Here is a 16,343-nt window from a genome sequence, read left to right on the forward strand (position 1 = left end):
AAACTCAAATATTAAAGTTTTAAAAGGTGTAGTGATGTCATTTTCCAGTGTGTGCACACACAACGTCATTCTTCAGTGTGCGTGTGCGGAACGTCATTCTTCAGTGTGCGTGTGCGGGGCTGGAACCTTCTGGAAAGGCCTAATGAAGTTCCCTCATGCACATGTGCAAGAGACTGGGGAAGAAAATTCTATCACGTTTTTGTTAGCGTCGGTGACTTGAGACACGGCTATTGAAGAGAGAGGACGTGTTAAATGTGTGATCAGCAATTCTCCTGTCCCAGACGCTTAGGATTTGACCCGCTCTGTTGCAGCTGAATTTGTTATAAGAATCTTACAAATGTTAAAGTTCAGTCTTGCTATATCGAACCAAGTGGATACCAATATACCAACGTACTTCTTTTGTAAATAAGAAAATGAAGAGTAATATATATTTTTACGGTTGCGTTCTTGTTCCTGACTGGTAGATTCTGGAAATTAAAGAAAGGAAATTGGTTGCACCCGAACAGTGTAAAGAATTAACCAGTTCCATTACAAAGGTTTTAATCGACTAAAAATACAGCAATCTACAATACAAACAAAGATTGCGAAATTGTAAGCAAAACCAAACTTCAACGCGATAACATTTTTATGCAGCGAGTTGCTACATTCTCGACTAACTAAAATCAACGCTGAACATGTCATGTCGCAAACAGAACAGAACTCTGCACAGTTGCACTGCAGGCATATAACAGCAATCGAGACAATCAAAATCACGTGATCAAAACTAAAATCACAATTAAGTTATCGCCGTATCTTGAATATTTTCTAAAAGTCTAAGGTGAGTTGAAGATGATGTTAATCCCGAGATAAATGTGTCACAAACAGCTTCATTTTTGTGAGTCTCAGTGTCCACAGCTCTGTACCCAGTGAAGGGTATACATATAAATATAATATAACAAAGAATTTAGTAAAATAACTTAGTCATCATTAAGCTAGTGTTAGGAACATAAATTGTGACTAAGGTTTGGTGGAAGATTTTAGTTCAGAACTTATGAAAACAAGACATTTGTACTACAGAGCCGGAGTCGGTTTCAGCCGGGTTGGTAACAAAAGGGTTAAACAGCTCAGTAATCCTTCCTCATTAACAAGGATAACAACCATTTGGAATTTTTTTTACAGCTCACATTTTTCTAGTGGACATCAACTTTATGTATGTTTAAATTGAACATCTACTTCATCACTTCACTAGTCAAGAAAAGTCTGCAATGATCAATAGCACAGCCACAGATTTTTTGATAAATTATTAGAAAAAACAATATTAAGATCACAGCTAAGGCAGTGAGTGGCAAAATCTTTAGCACACCAGGCGAAATGCTTAACTGCATTTTGGCTGTCTTTACGATCTGAATTAAAATTCTGACAAAGTCAACTTTGCCCTTCATCCTTTCAGGGTCAATAAAATAAGCACCAGTTGAGTACAGAAGTTGATGTGACCAACTTACTCCACCTCCTCCATAATTGCTGGCCTTGTGCCAAAATTTGAAATCAATATTAAGTTCATAGCAGCTAGTTGCTATGACACTGAATAAATATGTATGAAGATCTTTGACAAGACTTACCGGTTCCTACAACAGGATATGCAAATGAGGTTAAAGTTCCAAACTGTACTTTCTTAGAATAACCAGGAATTTCAAGTTTGGTCTTCCCTTTCAACTGCAACATTTCTATCTGAGAAATAAAATAAAGAAAACATCATGCATAATAGGTAAGTGGTTAAAATGCTGGATTAATGAACCCATGGATCACAAGTTCAAAGCTACATACTGACAGAGAACCCTTAGTCAAGGCATTTTTGCCAGTACCGCCTGACTGGCCCTCGTGCCAGTGGCACGTAAAAGCACCCACTACACTCATGGAATGGTTGGCATTAGGAAGGGCACCCAGCTGTAGAAACTCTGCCAGATCAGATTGGAGCCTGGTGCAGCCATCTGGTTCGCTAGACCTCAGTCAAATCATCCAACCCATGCTAGCATGGAAAGCAGATGTTGAAGGATGATGATGATGATGGTCTTCGTTAGTTCCTTTCTCTTTCCCTAACCTTCTCCCTAAAGAACTAATCAAAGGGCAATATTTTTGTACCTTTACTCCAGCCACATCTTCCAAAGCCATACTTTACTCACACATCATGATAATATAGATCACCATGGTTGTACTGGGCCTTCTCAAAATCAAATCCAGGATAAGTCTTCCTTGAGGTACAAGGCAGAATGACTCCTGGTCTAGCAGTGCACTGGCTTACAGCTGGCACAGTGGTTTCAACACTGAACATTGGTCACTGATATAGTAATTACCTTTGCAAGTCTTCACAACCTCTACAGGTATTAGTTCTATGACTTCCTTGAGTCAGGTACTTTCAGGTAGGAAACATGTTGCTTTGCACCTTGAGGAAACCAAAGAAACTCTTCTCAGACATCCCACATGGGATAACCAACTGTTGCCAATGCAATCATCATGGAAAGTCTTTACACAAACCGACCACCCTAGATGTACCGAGATGCTTTATGTTTCAGCATATTTCTAGCAGAATTCAGAACTGTATCAGGTTCAACCTGGCTGAATTGGGGCAGACTTTTGAATTAGTCATGCATTATCTTATAACTTTCAGATTTCGATGATGTGACCGTTTACTTTTAGAATGACATTGTAGGGTAGGTGTGAGAGGCCAGATTTGGCCAGTTGGAACATAAAACAGGTAGAATATTAGGGTCAGATATGGGTAGTTTTAAATGCTAAAGGGTTAAAGTATATATTTTAAAATTAACCAGACATCATAAAGAGAAAGCCTTACTTACCTCAACATCAGAAATGGCTGACTTGAGAACACAAGACCAGTTGACCAAACATTTTTTACGGTATATTAAGCCCTCGTCATGGAGTCGGATAAAAGCTTCGTTAACAGCTTTGGAGAGATTCTAAAATAAACCGAAGAAAAACATGTGAGAAGAGAATTATATGAAAAGAAAAGTTATTGAAAAGGAGCAGTCATAGCTGTGTGGTTAAGAATCTCACTTTGCAATCACGTGGATTTGGGTTCAATCCCACTGTGTTGCCCCTTGGGCATGTGTCTTCTACTATAGTCCCTGGCTAACTAATGCCTTGTGAGTGAATTTGTTAGATAAAATCTACTGTGTGGAAGTCTTTCATCTCTTTCTCTCTCTCTCTATCTATCTGTATATCATCATCATCATTTAACATCCGGTTTCCATGCTGGCATGGGTTGGATGGTTTGACTGAGGTCTGGAAAGCCAGTGGCTGCACCAGGCTCCAATCTGATCTGGCAGAGTTTCTACAGCTGGATACCCTTCCTAACACTAACCACACTGAGAGTGTAGTGGGTGCTTTCTACATCCCACTGGCACAGGAGCCAGTCAAGCAGGCCTGGCATCAATCATATTTGGATAGTGCTTTTTACGTGCCACCGGCATGGGGGCCAGTCAGGGGGTACTGGCATCAGCCACTTTCAGATGGTGCTTTTTATGTACCACCAGCACAGGAGCCAGTCAGGGGGCACTGGCCACAGCTACGATATTGGTTTTACTTGACTCATCATGTCTTCTCAAGCATATCATATCGCCCGATTCTTATTTGGGCCAGACATGCGTGGCTGCAATCCCACTTTAGTTGCCGGATCTTCTCAGTCACAACATATTTCCAAAGGTCCCGGTCGATGATGATGATGATGATGGTCTATGACTAAGTAATTTGTGAGAAGCTCTTACCTGATCCATTGTAAAAGATTGTCGCGTCCAGTCAAGTGAGGCTCCCAGTCGTTTCATTTGTTCATAAATCGCGTTTCCTTTTCTGCCACAGAAACAGTAAATATCAAAATCGATAATTGAAAAGATAATGGAAATAACATTACGGTTTTGTATTTTATACAAAGTATATTGCATATCGTATTTATATGATATATTCTGTAATATATTATCATCAGTTAATGTCTGTCTTTGATACTGGCATGGGTTGGACATGAGATGACAAAGGACTGAGATTCCTATTTCTTTACTAACCACAAGGGGCTAAGCACAGAGAGGACAAACAAGGACAGACAAACGGATGAAGTCGATCATATCGACCCCAGTGCATAACTGGTACTTATTTAATCGACCCCGAAAGGATGAAAGGCAAAGTCGACCTCGACTGAATTTGAACTCAGAAGGTAAAGACAGACAAAATACCTATTTCTTTACTACCCACAAGGGGCTAAACACAGAGAGGACAAACAAGGACAGACAAACGGATTAAATCGATCATATCGACCCTAGTGCATAACTGGTACTTATTTAATCGACCCCGAAAGGATGAAAGGCAAAGTTGACCTCGGTGGAATTTGAACTCAGAACGTAGCGGCAGACGAAATACTGCTAAGCATTTCGCCTGGCGTGCTAACGATTCTGCCAGCTCGCTGCCTTAAGGACTGAGATTCCTGGCACCTTGCTTGCTGTACTCAAGAAGACCCATCCTATGCAGCAGAAGTGTTAAGGCCGTATCCCCTGGTGAGGAGAATTGGCCTGCAAGAGTCCTTGTGCCAGTACCACACAAAAAGAACTCGTGCCAGCATCACATAAAAGCACTCATGCCAGTGCCACGTTAAAAGCACCCAGCACACATTGTAAAGTGGTTGGCATTAGGAGGAAAGGCATCCAGCTGTAGAAACCAAAGCAAATCAAACTGGAAGCTGAAGCAGCTCTCCGGATTACAAGCTCTGGTCAAACTGTCCGACCCATGCCAGTATGGAAAACAGATGCTAAAGGATGATGATGATAGTGATATATATATCATCATCATTACCATGATCACCACCACCACCACCACTACCACCACCATCTCCACCCTTTAATGTCCATTTTCTATGTTGGCACAGGTTGGATGGTTTGACCGGAGCTGGCAAGCTCTGGTAATAGATATATCGGTAAAAGAGACCAATAGAATAAGTATCAATCTTAAAAAGAAGAAATATAAGTACTGGGGAGTTGATCCATTAGACCAGGGATTCTCAAACCTTTCCGGGCTGCCGCCCCCTTGACACACAGGCCACATTCCTAGCACCCCCACTCCAACTAACATCGACTCCTTTCTGAAACAAATTCAAAGCAACTGTATTTCACAAATAAAAATTAACCTAATGAACCCATTATTTTGTTGTTTTTACCTGAATCATTCCCCCATTATTGCCCACTTTTTACAAGAATTGCTACCCCATTATCCCCACACTTTTCTTCAATGCCCCCAGTGGAGCAATACTGCCCACTTTGGGAACCACAGCATTAGACTATGGCCAGCATGGCCATAGGCTAATGACTGAAACAAGTAAAAATTTTTTAAAATATGACTACAGTACTGATTAAAAGACTTTCTGGTCAACAAGCTCTGTGCCATAAGTCTTTAGAAGCAGAGTTGACAGTTCAATAACAAAGTCACAATGTATTTCTTTTATAATTCAGTCTGTTCTTATACATTAGTATATAACTTAATATCCATTTCCAGGTTGGTAACGAAAGGGTTAAAGACCCAAACCTTTGTCTTTCTGCACTGATATCAGCAGTGTCAGACACCCTTGTCCAATGAGGTCAGAATTACTGATTAACATTAAAACAATTTCCTATCAAAATAAGGATTGTAAATTTAAAGAATTATTTACTCTGTTTTCCATTTCCATACTTCTTCAAGAAATTTTTCTCTGCCAAGATCATGTTTTGTGCAGCCCTTCTTCTGCCATAACCATTTCTCAATGATCACTTGAGTTGCAATGCCAGCATGGTCCAGTCCTGGGAGCCAGAGTACCTGGTGTCCTTGCATTCGGTTCCTGTAATTTAGAACAGAGGAATAGCTTATTTGTTTTACAAATAACAATGCAACTCTTTGGAAAAATCTCTCTATATATAAAGCTGAAGTTGTCTGTGTATGGCAGGTTTGGTAGTTTTCAACTAACACTATCTCCTCCAAGACCCCGCAGCGCAAGTTGACCAAAATTGAGAGTATGATAGAAAAAAGCTTGCTCTTCCTTCGATAGAAGAAAAAATTCAAATCAGACCATGTTAACACCAAAAATTATTTACATCAAAAAGGTGCTTTTTTTCTATGAAAATCCCTATTTTTTTACTGCTGTGTCGCCATTTTTCAGGCATTTCAACCAGGAAAATGTTCACTTAAAGAGAATAACAAGCTATATAATGCAAAATTTTTACTTTTCAAAAATTCCAATTCTAAAGGGTTGAAATAAACCCGAGCAATGCCGGGCGATGCTGCTAGTATTGTATAAATAAATACTTTTCCATTATTTAATTGTAAAGCTATATAAGTGACGCAATGCAGGACATTCTCAGACAACTAAATAAACCTTTTTATTATAAGCATGTGGCCTGAAATTTTGGGGAAGGAATTAATTGGTTATATTGACCCTAGTGTGGAACTAGTACTTATTTTATTGAGCCTTTTTATTTAAAGGCTCAAGGCCTGAAATTTTGGGTGGATGGATTAGTCAAGTATCTTGATCCCAGTGTTTCACTGGTACTTAATTTATCGATCCCAAAAGGCTGAAAGGCAAAGCCAACCTTGGTGGAATTTGAACTCAGAACATAAGGACAGATGAAGTGCCACTAAGCATTTTGTTTGCCATGTTGATGATTCGGCCAGCTTACTACCTTCAGACAACTAAATAATAAAAATATAAAAGTGTTTTGTAATTTGTTAGATATATAGAGAGACAGAGAGAGGAATAGGGCATTGATAGGTAAATACATGGAGGAGCAGCCAGAGAGGGATAGGACTTTGACAGAGAATCAGACTAAGAGAGTGGGAGTTGAGAGAGAGAGTCAGACAGATTGGGGTATCGATAGCTAGACAAATAGGTGGAGCATTGATAACTAGATACAGAGAAAGGCAGCTAGATAGGGCATTGGTAGCCAGATGTAAAGAGAAAGATAGATATATGAGAGTGTTGATAGTCAGACAGATAACTGGGAATTTGATAGCTACATACATAGAGAAATAGATATATGAGAGAGATAGATAGCTGGAGCATTAATAGGCAGATATATTGAGAAGACATACAGAGAGAGATGGGATATTGATAGCCAGATACAGAGAGGTGAGCATTGATAGTCAGAGAGAGGGGTAGAGAGAAAGAGAGAGAGACAGAGATAGAGCATTTATATTAGATACATGGACAAAGGCAGGTCGAGCAATTGATAACCAGATAAATAGAAAAATAAATAGAGAACTTGGGTATTGATAGCCAGATAAAGATATTGTACAGTGACTTACCAACGGACTATAGCATCTTGAATGGAGCATGTCAAAGCATGACCAAGATGGAGTGAACCAGTCACATTAGGGGGTGGCAAACAGATGACAAACCTTCTCTTCTTTACAGCATCCTGCAACAGTTCAGAAGAGCAACATAAGATTACAAATTCTGGGTTATACAAAAAGGAGTGGAAAAAATATTTTAAAAGAATGGTAGACACAGGCATGGCTTTTGGGGTTAAGAAGCTTGATTCCCAACCATGTGGTCTTGGATTCACCTCCATTGCATTGTACTTTGGGCAAATGTCTTCTTTGATATAGTAGAATAGACCTTTGCTGACTTGACTTGACTTGACAGCATTCACCCGGGGTGGGTTGAGCTGGCTTCATTCATCCTCAATGCCGCATCTCTCACAAACGCTGACCAAAATCCTCACAGCCGGCTTTGCCCCACCAGACAAAACACCCATTGTCCTCAATGGTGATATTCTTGAAGAGGTTGAGAGTTTCAAATACCTTGGCGCCATCATTACAGCTACAGTTCAAGGTGAGGCTGACATTAAAACACGAATCGACCTCGCTTGCCAAGCCTTCAACCGACTCAGTGCACGACTCTGGTCAAGATCTGAGATCCGACGTACCACCAAAGTACGGATCTACCAAGCACTAGTGCGAACGATTCACCTTTATGGCAGCAAGTCAAGGCCAATGAGGGTGGAAGATATTAAGCGACGAGAATCCTTCGATCACCTCTGTCTACGCCGCATCCTTCGTGTCCGATGGCATCACTTTGTCTCTAGACCTTTGCTGAGCCAAACCAAAAGCAATGTGGTGAGTGTATTTGGTAAGTAGAAACTGAAAGAAGCCCATTGCATGTATGTGTGTGTGTATACTTTAAATGAGGAAAGTTTTATGCAATGGATGCATATCCTATTATATATTATGCAAACCTGAAATGCATGTATTAAAAGTATTCAAAATATCACTATTTGGCTTCACTTCATTATTACAACTTGGGCCTCACTGAGGCGAGGTGGCTGAGTTCCTTTCATGTGTTGGGCTTCACGGAGGAAATGACTAAGACCTTTAGCATTATGTCGTGCTTGAGAGGAAGACGACATCAAGCCGAGTGAAATCGCAATTGTGGCGGATACTGGTGTAACGTAAATGGCACTTGTGCTGGTGGCATGTAAAAGCACCCATTACATTCTCAGAGTGGTTGGTGTTAGGAAGGGCATCCAGCTGTAGAAAACCATGCCAAATCAGACTGGAGCCTGGTGCAGCCTTCTAGCATGCCGGCCTAGTCAAACTGTCCAACTCATGCCAGCATGGACAGCGGATGTTAAATGAGGATGATGATGATATATATACATATACATTTATATATATATTTATATACATTTATGTAATTGCCAGTGCTGCTGGACTGGCTCCTGTGCAGGTGGCACATAAAAGTACCATTTGAGTGTGGCTGTTGCCAGTACCGCGTGACTGGCCCTCGTGCTGGTGGCATGTAAAAGAACCCACTACATGCTTGGAGTGGTTGGCATTAGGAAGGGCATCCAGCTGTAGAAACTCTGCCAGATCAAGATTGGAGCCTGGTGCAGCCATCTGGTTCGCCAGACCCTAGTCAAATCGTCCAACCCATGCTAGCATGGAAAGTGGACAATGATGATGATGATAATATATATATGCGTGTGTGTGTGTGTATATATATATATATATACAGACACACACACACACACACATATATATATACACATACATATATACACACACACACACGTGTATGTGTGTGTGTTTATTTTGATATCATCTGGTAGTTGCAAAATGAGTGTCACTGTCGTACAAGCAATGCCATCCATTTCTGATCTTGTATGAAAACGATGTATGGCTTTGGGAAAAATTAACTTTCTTCAAAGAAGCTGAAGATGGGTGACAGGAAGAATGTAAGGACATCTGGTTGTAGAAAAATCCACCTAAATGAATTGTGTGTGACGCATGCAATCATGGGAAAGTGAATGTTAAAATGATGAAAATGACACACACTTAACTGGCTTCTATATGCTTTCAGTCTACTAAGTCTACTTGCAAAGCTTTGGTTGTCCCGAGGCTATCACAGAAAACACTTGCTCAAAGTGCTGTACAGTGGGCCTGAACCTGAAACCACATGGTTGTCAAACAAACTCTTTAACCACACAGCCAAAGAAGCTGTGAATTAAGAAGGAAAAGCTAGAAACCTGAATCGGCTGTGGTTGGTGAAAACCTTTCTCTTCCCACCATTTGTACCATACGGCTTCAACGTATTCTGGGTTGTAGGCTGGAGGAAGGGTACCAGTAATTTCTACAAAAAAAAAAAAAAAAAAATCAGAGAATCACGACTTGCTAGAAATAGCAGCAAAATTTTCTCTACGTCACATCATTGCTTAAAGCTTAGTGGTCATTTGTGAATATAATTTGGTAGCATGTACTGTGCTTTTCTTAACTGTTTTAGGTGTTTATGTAAAAGCACATAAAGGCACCATCCGAATGTGGCCGATGCCAGCGCTGTCTTGACTGGCTTCTGTGCCGGTGGCACATGACCTGCTGTGCTTGAGGAGGCCTATTGAGTCAAGTACATCAACATCAAAATAGAAATCAAATGGAAATAGTAGTCGTGATACCTGTGCCAGTGGCACATAAAAAGCACCCACTACACTCATGGAGTGGTTGGTGTTAGGAAGGGCATCCAGCTGTAGAAACACTGCCAGATCAGACTGGAGCCTGGTGCAGCCTCCTGGCTTCCCAGACCCCGGTCGAACCGTCCAAATGTGCTAGCATGGAAAACGGATGTTAAACGATGATGATGATGTAGTTATGAATCAGGCACAGATAGCTTCTTGGCCCAACGGCCCTCAACCCAGTAGAATATGGAAGATGTGATAGTTGGAGAGAGAGAGAGTTGCACTAACAACTAGGTTGGTGTACATTTACAGCTGAGTAGACTGGGATAATGTGAAACGAAGTGCCTTGCTTGAGGACATAGTACACTGCTCCACCTAGAGACTGAACCCATGACATTTTGATCATGAGCCCTATATTCAACCGCTAGGCCATATGCTTTCATACAAAATCACATTGTACTGTCTTAAATAAAAGAAAGAAAACATTGGATGTAGTCCAAGGTACACTGTGTCTGAAAAAAAAGACAGGATGGTCACAACTGGAATAACCTTGATGGCAGGTGTATCAGGTGCTAAACAACAACTCCTCCTTTCATAGAAAATATTCAACCACTGGTTCATTCTCATTCTCTATCATCTCTTTAGTGAAGGCACATGGCTTAGTGGTTAGGGTGTTGGACTCATGATTGTAATATTGTAGTTTCGATTCCTGGACTGGGTGATGCATTGTGTTCTTGAGCAAAACACTTCATTTCACGTCGGGGTGGCTGTGTGGTAAGTAGCTTGCTTACGAACCACATGGTTCCAGGTTCAGTCCCACTGTGTGGCACCTTGGGCAAGTGCCTTCTACTATAGCCTTGGGCCGACCAAAGCCTTGTGAGTGGATTTGGTAGACAGAAACTGAAAGAAGCCTATCGTATATATGTACGTATATATATATATATATATATATATATATATATAACTACACTCATGGAGTGGTTGGCGTTAGGAAGGGCATCCAGCTGTAGAAACACTGCCAGATCAGACCGGAGCCTGGTGCAGTCCCTGGCTTCCCAGACCCCGGTCGAACCGTCCAACCTGTGCTAGCGCGGAAAACGGACGTTAAACGATGATATATATATATATATATAGTACATGTGTATGTGTATATGTTTGAGTGTCTGTGTTTGTTGTCCCAACATTGCTTGACAACTGATGGCAGTGTGTTTATGTCCCCGTAACTTAGCGGTTCGGCAAAACAGACTGATAGAATAAGTACTAGGCTTACAAAGAATAAGTCCTGGAGTCGATTTGCTTGACTAAAGGCAGTGCTCCAGCATGGCCACAGTCAAATGACTGAAACAAGTAAAAGAGTAAAGAGTTGTTCCAGTCTACTCAGCTGGCAAAAATGTGTAATCCTGCAATGGAGTGGCATCCTGTCCAGGGAGGAATATTTACACCAGAAAAACCAGGAAACTGGCCTCATGATCCTTAAGGGGCAATGTGTACTTCAGTACCTGCCATTAGGCACCGGTATGGCTATGTGTGATTGAGAAGCTTGCTTCCCAATCATGTGGTTTTGGATTCAGTGCCCCTGCATGACGCTTAGGGCAAATGTCTTCTATTATAGCCCCGAGTTCATACCTATACTGGTGTCAGGTAAAAAGCACCCAGTGCATTCTGTAAAGTGTTTGGTGTTAGGAAGGGCATCCAGATGTAGAAACCAAGCCAAAACAGACAATTGGAACCTGCCAGCTCCTGTCAAACTGTCCAACTCATACCAGCATGGAAAAGCAGATGCTGAATGATGGTGATAATGAAACTGAAAGAAGCCTGTCGCATATAAATATATAAATGTGTGTGTATGTGCTTGTGAGTGTCCTGGTCTTGAAATCATCATCGTCATAGTTTAACGTCCGCTTTCCATGCTAGCATGGGTTGGACGATTTGACTGAGGACTGGCGAACCAGATGGCTGCACCAGACTCCAATCTTGATCTGGCAGAGTTTCTACAGCTGGATGCCCTTCCTAATGCCAACCACTCAGAGAGTGTAGTGGGTGCTTTTACATGCCACTGGCATGAGGGCCAGTCAGGCGGTACTGGCAACAGCCACGGAAAAATCGGGGTGTTTTTTTTGTTTTTTTACGTGTCACCGGCACACCGGCACAAGTGGCAGAAATCATGTGATTATTGTACATGACTGTCACTGTCATACAAAAAAATATTTTTAATTTCTATTTTTCCATGAAAAACATCCACGGCCATGAAGAAATGTTACTTTGCTTGGAATCAGGTGAGTGTTGGTGACAGGAAGAGCATCTGGTCATAGAAAATCTGCCTCAAAAAATTTTGTCTGGCTCATACAAGCATGGAAAAGTGGATGTGATGATGATGATGATGATGAATAACAGTGAAGAGTGTATCCGAGACATACAGAGAAATGAGAGAAAACGTCCATATTAAAATCATCAAACCATAAACAAACACATAAAAAAAATGAGTACCTTTTTTTTGCCATGGAACTAAGCCCCTTGGACAGTCATTTGAATCCGAGTCATCTGTGGCCTGAAATTAAAAACTTAACATTGTATAAATCATATCACATCCAAGATACAGACTCACTGGTGATCTGTGTCCTCTCACTATCTTTTCTACCACTACTGCTTTTGCAGATGGCTCATATTTATATCAGAAATTTCTTTAATATTTGTAGAGGCATGGTTTGGGTGGTCAGAAGTAACACTTCATTTCACAGAGTGGCTGTGTGGTAAGTAGCTTGCTTACGAACCGCATGGTTCTGGGTTCAGTCCTTGGGCCTTCTACTATAGCCTCGGGCCGACCAAAGCCTTGTGAGTGGATTTGGTAGACAGAAACTGAAAGAAGCCCGTTGTATATATATATATATGTGTGTGTGTGTGTGTATATATGTTTGTGTGTCTGTGTTTGTTGCCCCAACATTGCTTGACAACAAGAATCAAGAGTAAAAAAACAGAAACTGTTAGACAGGTGTTTGCCTGAAATGGTATCCTAGAAACAGGAGTAGTATAACTATGCCTGTGAATTTCCTGATAATTACATGAGTTTGTTCTATGCAACCAGATGACCAATAAAAAATTTCCTTGTGGGTCAATGCCAGTGCCACCTGATTGGTTCCCTGTGCCAGTGGCACACAAAAAGCATCATTCGAACATGGTTGATGCCAGTGCCCTGGCCTGATTGGCACCCGTGCCAGTAACACATAAAAAGCACCATCCGAACGTGGTCAATGCCAGTGGTGCCTGACTGATTCCTGTGCTGGTGGCACATAAAAAGCACCCACTACACTCTCATTAGGGTTGACGAAAGCAATGTGGTGGACAACGAAAAGCCTGGCTGATGACAGTCAAGGCTGATCTGGAACCCAAGCTAGGTCCCCATATCTACGGCATTCGCCGCTGGAATAAGGAGTGGTTGGAGATCACGTGGTCGTTGGCCTCAAATTGCCAGGCCTGGTTGGCATTTGTGAGAGATGCAGCATTGAGGATGAATGAAGCCAGCTCAACCCACCCCGGGGTGAATGCTGTCTCAAGACAAGACAAGACTACACTCTCAGAGTGGTTGGCATTAGGAAGGGCATCCAGCTGTAGAAACCTTGCCAGATCAGATTGGAGCCTGGTGCAGCGTACTGGCTTGCCAGTCCTAAGTCAAGCCGTCCAACCCATGCCAGCATGGAAAGCGGACGTTAAACGACGATGATGATGATGATCCTAAGGTGTTTGAGAGAAGCAACGCAAAGGAAGCAGCCTAGATGCTGCATCCTGACAATACACCTGTTCACACATCACTTTTTATCTGTGATTTTTCTTTTGGGCATAATATGAAATTACTCTTGTCTACGCCCCAGTCACTCTACTGTCTGAGAACTTTTAAAAAATTTTGTTTTCAAGATTGAAATTCACCCTGAAAGGTAATTGATTCCACATGAGAAAAGAAGAAAAAATCGCAATAAGAACTGTGCTTCACCCCTGAAAACTTGTTCCAGAACTGGAAAAATCCTTGGGAGTGATGTATCAAAAGTGTGGAAGACAAGTATGATTAGAATGTAAACAAAGCGCAGGAGTGGCTGTGTGGTAAGTAGCTTGCTTCCCAACCACATGGTTCAGGGTTCAGTCCCACTGCGTGGCACTTTGGGCAAGTGTCTTCTACTATAGCCTCGGGCCGACCAAAGCCTTGTCAGAGGATTTGGTAGACGGAAACTGAAAGAAGCCCACCGTATATATATGTATGTGTGTGTGTTTTTGTCCCCCCAACATCGCTTGACAACCGATGCTGGTGTGTTTACGTCCCCGTAACTTAGCGGTTCGGCAAAAGAGACCGGTAGAATAAGTACTAGGCTTACAAAGAATAAGTCCTGGTATAGATTAGCTCGACTAAAGGCGTTGCTCCAGCACGGCTTCAGTCAAATGACTGAAACAAGTAAAAGAGTAAAGCAATGAAGTTTGGAATTTCTAATTGCTTTTAAATTCTCCTGAAATTCGAACACAGTTCATCCATTGGAGTCATCTCCGTAAATGAGTTTTTACCGCAGTGCGTAAAACTGGAAGCATTTTTATGGTGAACAAAATGCAGAATTTTTCCGCCAAGCTTTGAATGTTATTCTAGAATCTATTAATAACGATTGTGATCGTTAAAGATTGCCGGCGATTACGGCCTCACAACGATGCCACGAGTGTCAAGTTCCATGTAATATAAATGAACTCTAGACAAGCAATGTTCAAACATAATACCCTAGGTTAGTACTTCTAAAGGTTTAACACAACTAATAAAACAAATAGCTTTAAACAAACACAACAAATAAAACAAAAGCAGAATGAAATTGTAAAGACTGGAATTAGATATCGTAACCAGGTTACAAAATTAACTTGTTAGAGGCATAATCAAAACATGTTTCTCAATAGTGAGAGACTTTAAAAAAAATATGGCAATAAATCCTCTCAATTTACAATGTGGCTTCTTACGCATGGTATTAAAGATCTTTCAAACATTCTATTAGCCCTTACATGAAGCCTACATGTATGTCTTCTTTACATACATACGTTAGTACCTGTTTCTTTACTACCCACAAGGTGCTAAACACAGAGAGGACAAACAAGGACAGACAAACGGACTAAGTCGATTATATCGACCCCAGTGCGTAACTGGTACTTATTTAATCGACCCTGAAAAGATGAAAGGCAAAGTCGACCTCGGCGGAATTTGAACTCAGAACGTAGCGGCAGACGTACATAGGTTAATACCCTTTCGTCAATGCCCTTCGCTTTTCTCTCTGCAATGACATTTATTCAAATGTCATTATTATTAATCTTTATTCTGTCGGAGTTTTAATACAGAAATGTAATCGATAAATGATGTAAACAACTGAAATGCGTAATAAACTAGTCGAAGGTTTTGAATGGTACCCTTTGCCGAGAGTGAAGTGTACTGAAAAGAAAACTGACCCCAATTTAAATAAAACACGATGAACAGGTTGGTTCTTGCAACCAAGATTAGATTAGCTGTATTGCATTCGATGGTAATAATTCTGATTCATTTTGTCCTAGCATGTAACTTCAGATGAAGTAAAATGATGACATGCATAGCTTTACCAAAGACGTTAGCGATGTCAGTGCAATGATAACAAACTCGACATTGAAAGCAAGAGACTGCGGTTCGATTTATTTGCGGAAATTTGTAATTTCACCGTACATGCAAGACATAGATAATGGGGGTTTTTTTGTAAATGTTTTCTGAACCCGAGAAAAAGAATATAAATGTCCTTGAACCGAACTGTCAAAACATCATATTTATGTATGTGTAATAAATTTATGTTAAATAATATCGTCAAATGGCTGTAGCTAAAAACAGTCATGTCCAATAAAATATAAGGATGTATATAATATATTAATGTTTCAAATAGTTATTTACTTAGTAAACAGTCAAATATATACAAATAATATCTGTAATCCGATTGTAAACATTTACCTGTGAGAAAGACCTTAAATTCAAAGCATTCGAAACTTTAGCTTGACATGGTCGAGTCGCTCGGTTCTGTATGAGTTTGCGGCAATTCCTGATCGTTCGAGAATAACTGTGATAGCGATTGTTTGTAAGATTATTCAACGTCCGTCGGCAAGTGTTGAGTGTGAGGTGAGAATGGGACAACAGCATGGCATGTTGGATGGAGGCAGCCATCACAGTTTGACCGAACCTGCTTTCTAACATTGAAGAGTTACAGAAAGCCGGGAGTGTTTCTTAAGCAATTAAGCATCATGACCGGGTGATCAGCAATTAACTCAAATAATTAGCCTCCTATTACACAGAATAAAGTTTTATCTAATTTATTTTTCTTTTCAAATCAAAGTTAACGTTCGATTATTTAGTTTATAATGTTT

General features: G+C 40.8%; 1 protein-coding gene across 2 annotated transcripts in view; it reads right to left on the reverse strand.

The window, feature by feature from the left end:
* Positions 1 to 16,199, reverse strand: part of LOC115213547 (valine--tRNA ligase) — a 44,832-nt gene extending 28,633 nt beyond the window's left edge. Inside the window, exons 1-8 of one of the 2 annotated variants that reach the window (XM_029782582.2) lie at positions 15,934 to 16,199; positions 12,438 to 12,498; positions 9,528 to 9,631; positions 7,306 to 7,418; positions 5,681 to 5,845; positions 3,759 to 3,840; positions 2,832 to 2,951; positions 1,599 to 1,707 (exon numbers count right to left, since the gene is read on the reverse strand). In XM_029782582.2, the coding sequence (XP_029638442.2) occupies positions 1,599 to 1,707; positions 2,832 to 2,951; positions 3,759 to 3,840; positions 5,681 to 5,845; positions 7,306 to 7,418; positions 9,528 to 9,631; positions 12,438 to 12,498; positions 15,934 to 16,173 (994 nt within the window). In that variant the 5' untranslated portion in view covers positions 16,174 to 16,199. Of the gene's footprint in view, positions 1 to 1,598; positions 1,708 to 2,831; positions 2,952 to 3,758; positions 3,841 to 5,680; positions 5,846 to 7,305; positions 7,419 to 9,527; positions 9,635 to 12,437; positions 12,499 to 15,933 lie in introns of both variants that reach the window. The other variant, XM_036508160.1, reaches the window with a different exon arrangement.
* Between the last annotated feature and the right edge of the window lie 144 nt (positions 16,200 to 16,343).

The sequence above is a fragment of the Octopus sinensis genome, linkage group LG1, assembly GCF_006345805.1.
Source record: "Octopus sinensis linkage group LG1, ASM634580v1, whole genome shotgun sequence".
Taxonomy (NCBI): domain Eukaryota; kingdom Metazoa; phylum Mollusca; class Cephalopoda; order Octopoda; family Octopodidae; genus Octopus; species Octopus sinensis.